At 40.1% G+C, this 14134-nt stretch overlaps 2 protein-coding genes across 2 annotated transcripts in view; one reads left to right on the top strand and one right to left on the bottom strand.

Moving 5' to 3' along the window:
* The window catches only part of LOC139954245 (U6 snRNA-associated Sm-like protein LSm3), a 514674-nt gene that overhangs the window by 274128 nt on the left and 226412 nt on the right, over positions 1-14134 (bottom strand). The window lies entirely within an intron of this gene.
* The window catches only part of LOC139954238 (guanine nucleotide-binding protein-like 3 homolog), a 112016-nt gene continuing 101950 nt past the window's right edge, over positions 4069-14134 (top strand). The window contains exon 1 of the mRNA XM_071953956.1: positions 4069-4250. Within this exon, the coding sequence (XP_071810057.1) occupies positions 4229-4250 (22 nt within the window). The 5' untranslated portion in view covers positions 4069-4228. The remainder of the gene's footprint in view (positions 4251-14134) is intronic.

Here is a 14134-nt window from a genome sequence, read left to right as displayed (position 1 = left end):
CCGGGAATTTTTTTTAGCCCGTAGATGCTCTGTGGTGCAATCTAGTGAATCTGAGGGGTGATGTTCCCCCCTCTCAGATGTTGGAATTTAATGCCTATTTCAAGCTATGATGCACCTATTCTTGCACCTAAAAAGCAACTCAATTATAGCTTTGTTATATCCATATTGTTTCTGCATTCTAATGCTCAGACGGCGTTTCATCCCTATCATCACCAGACCTAAGACACGAGTTTTCTGGGGCAAATCTGTCAAATTGTGAGTAGCAGTAGAACCTTTTGGGTTGACAGCATCTTCAAGTGCGGATCTATGAACCAAGTTTTAGGGGGAAAATCTGTCGAAGAGTGAGCTCACGAGTGCGAAACCTTTACGGCATGAGTCCGGGCCCGCTTTTATTTAAGGGCCCGGGAAAATTTTGCATTCTAGATGCTCTGTGGTGCAATCTTTAGGCCAATAAGAGGCATACAGAACGGAACAGAACATCTGTAAAATGTGAGCAGCAGTAGAACTTTTTGGGTTGACAGCATCTTCAAGTGCGGATCCTTGAACCAAGTTTTAGGGGAAAATACTGTCAAAGAGTGAGCACGTGAGTGTGAAACCTTTACGGCATGGGTCCGGGCCCGCTCAAGGGCCCATGAAAATTTTGTATTTTTAGATGCTCTGTGGTGCAATCTTTAGGCCATTTAGCGGCCAAATGGCAAACGAAACAGAACAATGAGCTGTGTGAATATTGTGTTCCAGTGCTCCACAGTTCCACAGTGCAAAACACGATTTTCATGATAAAGGTGGTCAAACGACACGAGGAACAGTGATACTGTGTCCCCCACCCTTCGAAAATGGGGTGGGGTGGGGTGGGGTGGGGTGGGGTACACGTCCCTTCCACTCTTTCAAGGGGGAGGTGCAAATCTGTCAACGATGGAGCATGCGTGTGAGAAGTCTTTACGGCTCGGGGTGCGGGCCAGCTAAGGGCCCGGGAAAATTTAGCATTTCAGATGCTCTGTGATGCAATCTAGGACCAATTTTGAGAGGGGGGATATTGTGTAATTCTTTGCCCACAGGATTAATGCCCATAGGGACACAGGGTTTCGTCTTACACAGTGCAAAACTTGGCCTTCATGATAAAGGTGGTCAAAAAGGTGGGGGGGGGGGGGGGGGTGGGGGACATTTTATATTGTTTCCCCCACCCTCCAAAAGGTGGGGGACATGTCCCCCTGCCCCCCCCCCCCCCTGATTGACGCCCATGTTCATAACAATCCGTCCCCCCCCCCCCCCCATTTCAGACCAGTAATGTTTGGTTTCAGGAGATAAGAAACCAATCTATGATATTTTCTCTTTAATGTAGACTTAATATTTATTACACTTATCGGAATTTATTACAGTATGCAGTTAATAATAATAAAAAATATTTGTCATTTTCACTTAAAATATTTCAATATTTTCCCCATATTGGCACACTATAGAATCCCAAATAGTAACCACCTCACGTGATCCATGTAGTGACTAAAGCAGAATGAAACTCACTGATCTAGCAGATACTAGTAATTTTTTTGGGACCTTGTCGAGGTTGGATGATGTTTCTTTGACTCATTTGAATGTTGGCATAATAATGCACTTAGTGATTTGTACCAAAAAACAATCATTTTAGCATAACCAACGACAGGAAACTTTATTGTCAGCATGATTAAGCCTGATAAAAATACAGACCGTGAGTAAACTGCATAGCTTCTCCGGTGCAGAAAATATATGAGGGTCGGTAACGTATGACGCTACGATAACCGACCACGTGTTCTGATGCGCACGCCACCACTGAAAAGCACATGTTTTCCTTTTTATAGCTCCATGTTGGGACGTTTTTGTACATGCGACATTTTGCAACACGTTAAAAAACAGTCTGGGTACCAGACTAAAATTATCACGCGCATGAAGTTTGCTGTTAATTTCTTCCTCCATGCTGTTGTACCGAACCTTAAATAACTCGTCAACGACCGTCAATATGCCGTATCGCGAATCCCACCTGGAACATCGACTTCTACTGCAACGACTATCAGAGCAGCGGCTCGGTGACTGCATGTCGGTGTTGTCAAAGTTGCATATAATATTACATGGACATGCATGTGTACCTCTTAGCCCTATGAAGGACTCTTCCTCTGTACGCAGATACAGGTCACTGTAGTACAATACGAAAGTGTAAGGCCGCCAGGGCTAGTGTACCTCTGTGTCTTTGAACATTTATGATAACGCTTTTCCTTTTAGGAAAACGGTGCAACCGGAAACTATTACCTCTTGCTCCTCACTGATCTAGGCTGTCGGTTGATAGGCCTATAGGTTTCCCAAATGTGAGTTCGGCACTGTTCTGCGGTGACTTTGGCGCATGTAACGCAATCGTCTGACCCATGCTGATAAAGAAACATACACTGTTGAAATATAGCCAGTGAGGTATCGTTTCTGTTGCTCGCACTCTCCCACACTCGTCTTGATTGCATCGTCACAGACTCGGCATCATTCTTGAGGTCGTCTCTTTCTAGAAAATCTTTAACTTCATTGTGAAGAAAATTCAAGAGTTTCAAAGTTTGTCTGTGCCTAGAACAACGCACACGGTTTCCTGTCGCCCCTGAAAGGTTTCCGCTTCGGCCCACCCTTGATTTTCGAACCGTGGACACCGCTTGAGAACCGCCGCTGTAGTTCTCCACACAAAGCGTACTGTGTGCCCCACCACCCAATAAGAGGCAGAGAATCTCTTTTTCAGTTTACTTAGGGAATCAATGTGTGGTTAAGAGGTTTTCAACTAGTGGTTTAATCCCAACGAGGCCTGGTTCTTGATAATTTTACCGAGAAGAAGTCGAGGTAAATTATAAAGAACCAGGCCTCCTTGGCGGGTTTAAACCACTAGTTGAAAACCGATTCAACACACTTTTCGGTCAAAAACATCATCACTGTAAAATAAATGCAAAAGTTATAATTGTTAAATGATTTCTGTCAACACAACACCCCTCCAGCTATGAAATCCTTATAAGGGAATGATGTGCGCGTCGCGCGTATCTCGTGATGTGGCACAACTGTTTCAGCCGTTGCTCTCGACCAGTAGGAATGAAGAAACTGTCTTTTAAGAACAGGTACGTGCAAGGTCGCGTGTCACGTCCATGAATTAACACTTTTTACCGGTCATAAACAAAGGTTTAGACACACCCACGTGACACGCTCTCCACCAATAGGAATAGCGAAACTGTCTGAGGTATTTATGAATGCATTTTATTTACAGTGAACAGAGCATACAAACAATACTTTAACGATTAGGGCCTACTTACAGAGCCTAATTTGAGAACGCATACTGCTAAAATTGATAATTTCTGATCACTGTTAGTAATTTAATCCACATGCAGTCGAAAAGTTTATTTTATAATAAATGACAAATTTTCTAAGATTTGGTTGTTCTTGCAATGTGTCCATTGTTTTGGAACTGCATTATACGGTTTGGTTTGTATCAACTATAAGGTAACTTCCTTCGGCCCCCGGGAAATTATCTTTGCCCCAACTTGCCGCCCCGCCCCCCCCCCCTCCCCAATGAAAATGTCTAGTTAACGCCACTCATGTTTTTCCCATATGAGAAACACATCACATGAACTGGAACACAACTTATTGTGAACATAGAGTTAGTTGTGAAGTACGAAGGGAACAAGTTTAAATGTAAAGGATTTCCGGAAAATGGTATATTTACAGTTTTGTTTATAAACTGACGATCAGATGTCTTTCTTTGGGACAACACTAGTTTTGTGTGGTATGTTTTACTGCGCTTTTCATGATATTTTTCAACATACACGTAAATAATTTGTCGAAAAATACTGTTTGCTCCCATTACATACACCCGAAAATGATAAGATAACACAATCCTCGGGTGCCATTTCCCCCCTCGGATGCGTACCTGCCGTTTCCCCCCTCGGATGTTGTACAAACGCCAATGACCCCCGCCATAACAGCGTGCATTATACAATTTGTTGCACGCTGTGACGGGGTCCATGGCGTTTTGTTGAGTGAGTGACGGTCGTTGACATGTTTTTGGCAGCCGGACCAGCTACACCACACTGCCATGCCACACGTCAGCATGGTAACTTTATATTAACGGATAAAGCGCTGGCGTACATGTATGTGTGGAAAACATTCACCTTCAAGCTTCAACCCCGCACATCACGCAAGTACTAAAGACTTAAGATTTCCTCCAAACTTCTAGTGAAACATGGTTAAAAAGGGAAGACCACGTAAGTAACACAATACTTTCAACGTTGTTTAGCTACTTCTAAGAACTGGCTACAGATCATTATTTCCATGGGACTCTCTTCTCCGAGTCTGAATCTTCTCTTCTTGTTCAATGTCCTTAAAAATAAGTTGCAAAAAATACGGGCACGGGCATGCATTATAAATATAGGCCTAGGCCAACTTCTGCTAGAACTATAGGTTCGTTCCGCTATCGTCGTTAGTGTACGAGACGATAGCGGAACGAACCTCCATAGTTCTAGGATTACAATAGGCATATAATTATTATATTAGAAAGAATTAAGGAACACGTTGCCTTGGATCGGACGAGTTGGTCTATAAAAAGTGCTTGTAACCGTTTGATATAAAATGTACATGGTTAGAAAGATGTTTTAAAAGTAGAATACAATGATCTACACAAGTATGCCTGCCTTGAAACTGCGTAGTTTTCCTTTTACCTCGTCGGCCATTTATGGGAGTCAAATCTTTGACTCTCATAAATGGCCGACTGTGTTACTAGCTCGCAAAGTAAAAGGAAAACCACGCAATTTCGAGGCAAATTTGTGTAGATCGATATGTTCTACATTTGAATTATCTATCTAACCATATGCATTTCATAAACGGTTTCAAACGCTTTTCAACGACCAACTCGTCCGATCCAAGGCAACATGCTCCTGTAATGCTGAATTAATTAGTAAAACCATGGCTTATATTTATAATCGTAGGAGGCCCTGTTTTTGAGGTGTCCCTAAAATCGTGGCAAATCTTTTACCTCTCTGTGTGCGATGTAAACAGTCCCTAGATAAAAATTGTGTGGTTTTATTTGCCAAGCAAAGAGTCTCCTCTCCCTTGACCAAAACTTGGAAACACGTAAGGCTCCACAGGTTATTTCAACTCGGTCTGAATCCAACTCGGTCTGAATCCAATTCGGTAGCGAGTCCACCGATCCGCCCCTTTTGGGTATTTGTATCTGTCACACGTGAAAAAGGGCAAACTTCATCGATGAAAAAGTACTACAAATATGGCGCTTTAGTTGCTCCAAATTACCTTATGTTGTTCAGGATCATGAGTTGTGATCATTTATTGTTTTGTTTTTCAACTTACGTGCACTTAAGATGAGAAAATTTGCGATTAACTTTCACCTTTCAGACAACCACCGCTAACGCGGGCGCATCCATTTTGTATTTTTTTCACGTGACGATGAGTTCTCGTTTTCGACTTAATATCTCTTGAGAGGATGGTGACACAATATTTATATTTCACACAAATGTTGTAGAGAAATAAGCGTTCCCGATCGTGAGAAAGTTGTAAACATTTAGGCTTTCAAAAGGTAAGAAAATTTGCCTCAAACTTTGTATTTTTTGTAAAATTTGTTCCAGATTGGTGTCGGGTTCATTTCATTTCGTTGATTACTGAAAATCTAAAACCAAATAAAGTCCAATAGGGGTATCATCATATGTGTTAGGGTCACCGCTACAAAATGAATCCATAATTTTTGTTGTAAACGCTGGCGCATTTTAGCGCGAGCCCATCTTTTGGAGGCAGGTCCAGACTCCATTTTTATCATTTTGAGTTTTCCATTTTCTGTTCTACTATTTGTCGTCAAGCCGCCGTCAACACAACCACTACGCAGATGGCAGTATTTGATTAGTCTTGGCAGAAGACGTCAGTGAGCAAATTACAGGAAGCGATGTACATAAGTGTCGGTTTAGTCGGTCGCGCGATGGAAATCTTGACGCGCAATCATAAAAAGACACAGTTTTAGGCCTCAGTCTTAGGATCGCACGCAAGATTTCCTTCGCGCGACCATCGCGCGACCATGCGCGCGACCGACTATATGATTAACACAACCTCGTCCCCAGGATGTGGCGAGCGGTTGCAAGAAGGGTGCTTGTCAAGATGGTTTAAAAAGTAAACTATTGGGTACGAGGATGATATTCACGGTAACGATCATTAACGTCTTGAGCTAAGACTATTCCATGTGCAGGAAAGCGCCCTCTGTTGTCCATCCTGTGCAAGCTAAGTGAAAAGCAAGATGTCGGCCGACGGCTTTGCTGATTGAGATTTTTCGCGAGGGAAAAACTCAATTATAGAACTGAAATGTAACCTCAAACTTATGAAAATTCTCAGTAGCAAATATTTTAAGTTCTCTGCCTCTTTTGTGGATTTTAAATTAATATTGGAGGAGTAAACGGCAAGTTGACAGCAAGAGCTTAGTTGACAGCACCAAGCGAATTGACGGCAGGTTGACGGCAAGTATTACAGCCCCTCCATTTTGAACTGCGTGTTAGCGATTACACCATGGCAGGGGTTGCCCTTAGCTTTTTTTTCAACTGGCCAGCAGGACCAGTTGGCTTGATTTTTCACTGGTCCGCCAGGTTTTTGACTGGTCCGTCAATTTTTATATATATTTTTTTTAACTAATAGTATACTGATTGTATACCAACTGCTCGATTTCCGATCGTCGCTATTTCAAAATTCAACATGAATTGCAACGTCAACTTAACTGCACTGGAAGCCATACTTTATTTATGTGTACCAAGTAATTGTGTTCGTAAGGGGGCTCACTAATTTGAGAGTATTGTTTCTTTAAAAATGTAATAACAATAATGTTATTAAAATTAATTTAAAAACAGGTCAAATTATTTGTCAGAGCAAATTGAAAAATTTAATATGATCTTTATTTAGGTAGTTTTTTAGTCCACGGTTTATTGTAAGCCCTCGACATCGAAGTATTCCTAAGTAAGAAGAACTTTTTTATGAAAAAAAATTAGTGTTTTACTAAACAAAAAAAACACTTTAAAACCGACTGTTAAAATATCATTAACTTTTTATGTATTGCCTTCAAATCTACGGTGGGGATGGTTACGTGCGATCGCTCAAGTTATTTTATCATGTATAAACATTGCCTATTATTGTAGTTTTAATAAGTATTCATAAACATTATACATCGTACCGATAACCGAAGTTCCCAAAATCTTCCCACTTTCGTCCAGAAAAACCCCCAACAAAAAGTAGACATCAAAATAGTTGCAACATCCATGAAGAAGCATATGAGTTTTACGGTATTTTTTTCAACTATGTGAATGGAATGGTCGGTGCCGGCGTCTGTTTTGTGAACAAAGTTTTCATTTAAAAAACATTTTTAAAAGCAGCAAAAACAACTGCGCCTTTGTTTTAACCATGAAGGAATTGCATTCTAGAACCCAAGTCTTTCTTGAAATCAACCCGCAAAAAGCCCCAAACAACCGCGCATTATATTTGACCAATAAAACCATGGAGCAAAACTAGATCGCCCACCAATCGCACGCAAAAAAAGCAAGCCCCAAATAACAACAAAATTAAGCAAAATCAGGACGGAAGAACCTTACTAAACACAATTAAATACTCCTTTTTGCTCATCCAGAGTATCCTAACTTGGTATTTTTTGTTGAGCGAAGCCTCACCGTCTCGCTCGTCTTTCGTAAACACGCTAGACTCTTATTCCCTCACGGAAATCTGCTCCGTTGACAACCATGCTGCTGACAATGTGTTTTGCTTTGTGGTCTTTTCTCAAGGCGATTGAAGCTAGTTTTGTAAGCTATCGCGTACTTTCACCAATAGAGGGCGTCTATTCTCACGCTATTGAATATTCTGAAACGCCCTCTAGCGTTCAATGTTTCTTACACTTTTTGCCACACGTGAACTAATACGAAGACTACAAGCCTTTGCGTTGCATGATGGGATTTTGCGCTGTGTGTGTACACGTGTATGCGTGATCGTCGGAAGTTTGCCAGCGTTCAGCGGCACTTCGACTCAAAGTTCGAGTGATTTTTTTACGTTTTATCCCAACCTTGAGTGAATGTTTTTACGTTTTATTCGAGCCTAAAAATAGTTTAAAAATAGTCAGTTCTGTAGTACCACTGCCGATATTTTTGACTGGTCAGCCGGACCAGTTGGCAAGGTGTTTCAGCTGGTCCGCCGCGATTTCTACTGGCATTTGGCCAGCGGACCCGCGTTAAGGTCGAACGCTGCATGGTTACGTGGTTAAACTTTAAGATTAAATTTTGTTGCTGGTCCCACAGAACATCCTCAACGGAGAAATAGTAATTAAACTTGAAGCACATCGTCAACTATTATTACTATTATTTTTTTTTAGTGTGTTATCATGGTTTTATTATCAAGGGAACAACAAAGGACACAAAACAAACAAAATTACTCAAAAGTGACATAAGATTAACACTCATGACTCATGTTTAAATTTAAAATTTATTTATTTATTTATTTTGAAACTTATCAAGCAGGAATGGATCGACCAATTTTGTTGTCAAGTGCTTTGTCCCTGGTTTTAACAAATGTTGAAATTAATAAATTTGAATTACATGAAGACACCCCCCCCCCTAAAAAAAAAAAAACTTTAAACGAGCATAACTTTGTGAATAATGAACCTATGGCAGTATTTTTTTTTACTATCAACTTACAAATAGGACAAGCTTTCCATTGATACCAATTGTGTGTATGTGCGCTAAAAAAAAATTGATTCAAATATATGACAGACACCCTCCCCCCAAAAAGCAACGTTTAAACGAGCATAACTTTGTGAATAATGAACCTATGGCAATAATTTGTTTACTATCAAATTACTCATGGGACAAGCTTTCCATTGATATCAATTTTGTGTAGGTGCTCTGGAAAAACCTCAAAAGTGCCGGACTCCCTAAATTCGGTCTGAATCCAACTCGGTCTGAATCCAACTCGGTCTGAATCCAACTCGGTCTGAATCCAAATCGGTCTGAATCCAACTCAGTCTGAATCCAATTCGGTCTGAATCCAATTCGGTCTGAATCCAACTCGGTCTGAATCCAACTCGGTCTGAATCCAATTCGGTCTGAATCCAACTCAGTCTGAATCCAATTCGGTCTGAATCCAACTCGGTCTTAAGTCAACTTTTATATGTTTTGTAAATAAGTATTAACTAATTAATACTGTAGACGTAGTAGTTGCGATAACGTAACCCTCCTGCCGATGGTGGAGCCGGAGGGTTACAAAGCATACGCAACCTGTGCAGGGCGAGATGGTCATACACCTGTACACGTATCCTCCTCTTACCAGTTTTCACGGTATTATGCCTTTTTCTTTGAATTGGGAAAAAAATAATGATGCGGTAAGGGCCTATATCAACCGATGCCCTAATTTTCTTCATTTGTTTTTATTAAGTATGCAAACATAAATTAAAACTTGATGGACATTGAAATTTTCACACCACACCAATCTTCAATGACTTCAACTGGTCCCATTTGTTTTGAGTTGTTCCTGTTTTTAACGCAAATGAGAAATAATGGTTTCCCGGTGAAGCCATACATTGTGTGTGGAAGAAATATCTGCAGTGACTGCAAGTGTTCTGTGAGACTCTGTGTATGACTCTATAACCAGCAGTTGTCTTCATTGTATTCACAATTTTTATGACATTTTAAAAATTACCATGGTAATTTGCAAAAAAATAAAGATAAAAAATAAATAAATAAAAAGTGTGAATAATTATTGGCTTTGAAATCTGATTTTTATTTATTTTTAATAAAAAAAATTCCCCTTATTATTTATAATAAAGCGTAAAAATAAAAAGTGATAATTGAGTCACCAAGCTGATGTTTAAATTTTAATAATGAAAGAAAAAACACCCTTGTCACATGAAGTTGTGTGCTATTTGATGCTTGATTTCGAGACCTCAAATTCTAAACTTGAGGTCTCGAAATCAAATTTGTGGGAAATTACTTCTGTTTCGAAAACTACGTCACTTCAGGGGGAGCTATTTCTCACAATGTTTTGTACCATCAACCTCTCCCCATTTCTCGGAACCAAGACAGGTTTTATGATGATAATTGCCTTTAAGCCTCTGTATTTTTTTCCAGAATGCTCAGCAGAATGTTTAGTCACATGATTTGATCATCGTGAAATGTGAATTGAAATAGTGTTTGATTTTGATGAAACTTTTTCGGTGGGCAATTTTTTTTATATGGCCTCAACATTATGACATAGTTTTGTACCGTGTAGAAGTGCAAATAACCTGTGGGGCCTTACGTGTTTCTAAGTTTTGGTCAAGGGAGAGGAGACTCTTTGCTTGGCAAATAAAACCAAACTTTTTGTATCTAGAGACTGTCTACATCGCGCACAGAGAGGTAAAAGATTTGCCACGATTTTAGGGACACCTTGAAAATAGGACCTCCTACGATACAATTTTGACAGCTAGTCAACAGATTTGCTCGATTTTTACCACTTCAAAAAATCATGACACAAATTCTATGAACACGACCTTAATCCTCAATACCTAATCAGGGTTCGACCTTAACGCAGGTCCGTTGGCCAAATGCCAGTAGAAATCGCGGCGGACCAGCTGAAACACCTTGCCAACTGGTCCGGCTGACCAGTCAAAAATATCGGCAGCGGTACTACAGAACTATGACAATTTTTAAACTATTTTCAGGCTCGAATAAAATGTAAAAACATTCACTCAAGGTTTGGATAAAATATAATAAAAATTACTCGAAGTGCCGCTGAACGCTGGCAAACTTCCGACGATCAGGCATACACAGCGCAAAATCCCATCATGCAACGCAAAGGCTTATAGTCTTCGTATTAGTTCACGTGTGGCAGAAAGTGTAAGAAATACTGAACGCTAGAGGGCGTTTCAGAATATTCGATAGCGTGGGAATAGACGTCCTCTATTGGTGAAAGTACGCAATAGCTTACAAAACTAGCTTCAATCGCCTTGACAGAAGACCACAAAGCAAAACACATTCTGTCAGCAGCATGGTCAGTCAACGGAGCAGATTTCCGTGTGGGAATAAGAGTCTAGCGTGTTTACGAAAAACGAGCGAGACAGTGAGGCTTCATTCAACAAAAATTACCAAGTTAGGATACTCTGGATGAGCAAAAAGGAGTATTTAATTGTGTTTAGTAAAGTTCTTCCGTCCTGACTTTGGGTAATTTTGTTGTTATTTGGGGCTTGTTTTTTTTTGCGGGCGATTGGTGGGCGATCTAGTTTATCCATGGTTTTATTGGTCACATATAATGCGCGGTTGTTTGGGGTTTTTTGCGGGTTGATTTCAAGAAAGACTTGGGTTCTAGAATGCAATCATGTGTTAAACAAAGGCGCAGTTGTTTTTGCTGCTTTTAAAAACGTTTTTTAAATGAAAATTTTGTTCACAAAACAGACGCCGGCACCGACCATTCCATACACATAATTGAAAAAAATACCGTCAAACTCGTATGCTTCTTCATGGACTTTTTGATGTCTACTTTTTGTTTGGGGTTTTTCTGGACGAAAGTGGGAAGATTTTGGGAACTTCGGTACGATGTATTATGTTTATGAATACTTATTAAAGCCATTGGACCCTTTCGGTAAACAGTATTGTCCAAGTCCCACACTTCGTGTATCACAACTTATATATAAAATAACAATCCTGTGGAAATTTAGGCTCAATCGGACATCGGAGTCGGGAGAAAATAATGGGAAAACCCACTCCTGTTTTCGCGCGTTTCGCCGTGTCATGACATGTGTTTATAACAAATCCGTAATTCTCGTTAACGAGAATTTATATTGTTTTACCGTTTTCTCAAAAAGTAAAGCATTTCATGGACTAATATTTCAAGAGAAGTCTTTCACCATTACCTTTCTGTAAACCCTGTAAATTGTTTGTAAATCCGTTTTTTTTTTTTGGTACCGAAAGGTTCCAATGATAGGGTACAATAATAGGGTACAATAATAGGCAATGTTTATACATGATAAAATAACTTGAGCGATCGCACGTAACCCTCCCCCACAGTAGATTTGAAGGCAGTACATAAAAAGTTAATGATATTTTAACAGTCGGTTTTAAAGTGTTTTTTGGGGTGTTTTTATAGTAAAAACACTATTTTTGTTTTCTTCATAAAAAAGTTCTTCTTGCTTAGGAATACTTTTATGATGAGTGCTTACAATAAACCGTGGACTAAAAAAAAAACTACCTAAATAAAGATCATTTTGCTCTGACAAATAATTTGACCTGTTTTTAAATTAATTTTAATAACGCTATTGTTATTACATTTTTAAAGAAAAAATACTCTCAAATTAATTATCCTTTACGAACACAATAACTTGGTACACATAAATAAAGTATGGCTTCCAGTGCAGTTAAGTTGACGTTGCAAATCATGTTGAATTTTGAAATAGCGACGATCGAAAATCGAGCAGTTGGTTTACAACAGAATACTATTAGTTTTAAAAAAAATAGCATAAAAAATTGACGGACCAGTCAATAACCTGGCGGACCAGTGAAAAATCAAGCCAACTGGTCCTGCTGGCCAGTTGAAAAAAAAGTTAAGGGCAACCCCTGCTAATGAATAACACTTAAAACACCATTGAGAAAATATTTTGAAACAGGAGCGAAACAGTCACAAATGTCCCAGGTTGATATATCGCATCGCCATTTTGTGACTTCCTGATATGTTCAACGCTTTATTTGTTGGTCACCAACAGCAGGTACCAGCCAATTGAATTGCAACCTGCCGGGCTGCGACCGAGTTGGACTAAACCATTCTGTAAAAGGGGTGTTATAAGGCAGTGCGGCAGTGTGTGTGCGCTGTCCGTTTACTATGCCCGCCGTTCACTCATGTAGCGCGCACGCACTGCGGCACTGCAACACCCCTTGTAACACCCCTTTTACAGAATGGTTTAGTCCAACTCGGCAGCGGCTCGGCAGCTCGTCAATTTATTTGGCTGGTACCTGCGGTTCAGTGCTTGGTAACCAAAAAAAAGCATTGAACATATGGGGAAGTCACAAACTGGCGATGCGACAGGTTCTAAATAGAACCTGGGAAATTTGTGACTGTTTCGCTCCGGGATCTGGTAAGTTTTTGTCCTTTTTTATCAAAATATCTTCTCAATTGTGTTTTTGATTGTTATTCATTAGACATTGAGGACTAAGTAATAAGACCAATAGGCCAATAAGAGGCATACAGAACGGAACAGAACATCTGTAAAATGTGAGCAGCAGTAGAACTTTTTGAGTTGACAGCATCTTCAAGTGCGGATCTATGAACCAAGTTTTAGGGGGAAATTCTGTCAAAGAGTGAGCACGTGAGTGTGAAACATTTACGGCATGGGTCTTGGCAAGGTGTTTCAGCTGGTCCACCGCGGTTTCAACTGGCATGGCATTTGGCCAGCAGGCCACCGTTAAGGTCTAACACTGATAGACCATCCACAAAAAAATATTTTGTCAGTAAGGAGTGGTTCTTTTGTAGCACCTTGCAGCTTGTCTAAAGGCAGAGTCACACTAAAGAGATAGGTGAAACGATAACGATCACGACGCAAAGAGAGCACATTCTATAGGTTGAGTTGCTCCACACATAATACGCACAGACTCATTCAACCAATAGAATGCGTTCTCTTTGCGTCTTGATTGAATCATTTTCATTATCGCTGCAATGTGACACGACTTTAATTGTGGTACTGATTAATCCAGCCTTTGTTTTTCTGCGATGTCTAATAAAAACTGTATTCCGGTATTTTTAAACCACACCACATGTCGCAATCAAGAGCATGTCCAATCTGCTGAAACCAAACTGGCTTTTGGCTCCACTTCCCACTTGTGGACCATTTCCTATGCTTGCGCTTGTTTGTGCACTCAGCTAGGCTGTAAATGTGCATTTCATTTTATGGATTTGCACAATCTGCAAATTGCATTATTTATTTTGTGTATTTTTGTTGCTATCAGCATCCAAAAAGAAGGAAACAAAAGAATAGGGACGAGTTCTTAAACGGCCGTTTAAAACCGGCAGGGTCATTGCCATGTGATAAAGGCCTGAGCCGAAGGCAAGGGCCTTTAACGCACGGCATCGACCTGTACAATTATAGACATTTTGACAATTGAAA

This window comes from Asterias amurensis, chromosome 2, assembly GCF_032118995.1.
Source record: "Asterias amurensis chromosome 2, ASM3211899v1".
Classification (NCBI taxonomy): domain Eukaryota; kingdom Metazoa; phylum Echinodermata; class Asteroidea; order Forcipulatida; family Asteriidae; genus Asterias; species Asterias amurensis.
The sequence above is the reverse complement of the archived record's forward strand: the minus strand, read 5'-3'. Positions and strand labels throughout refer to the sequence as shown.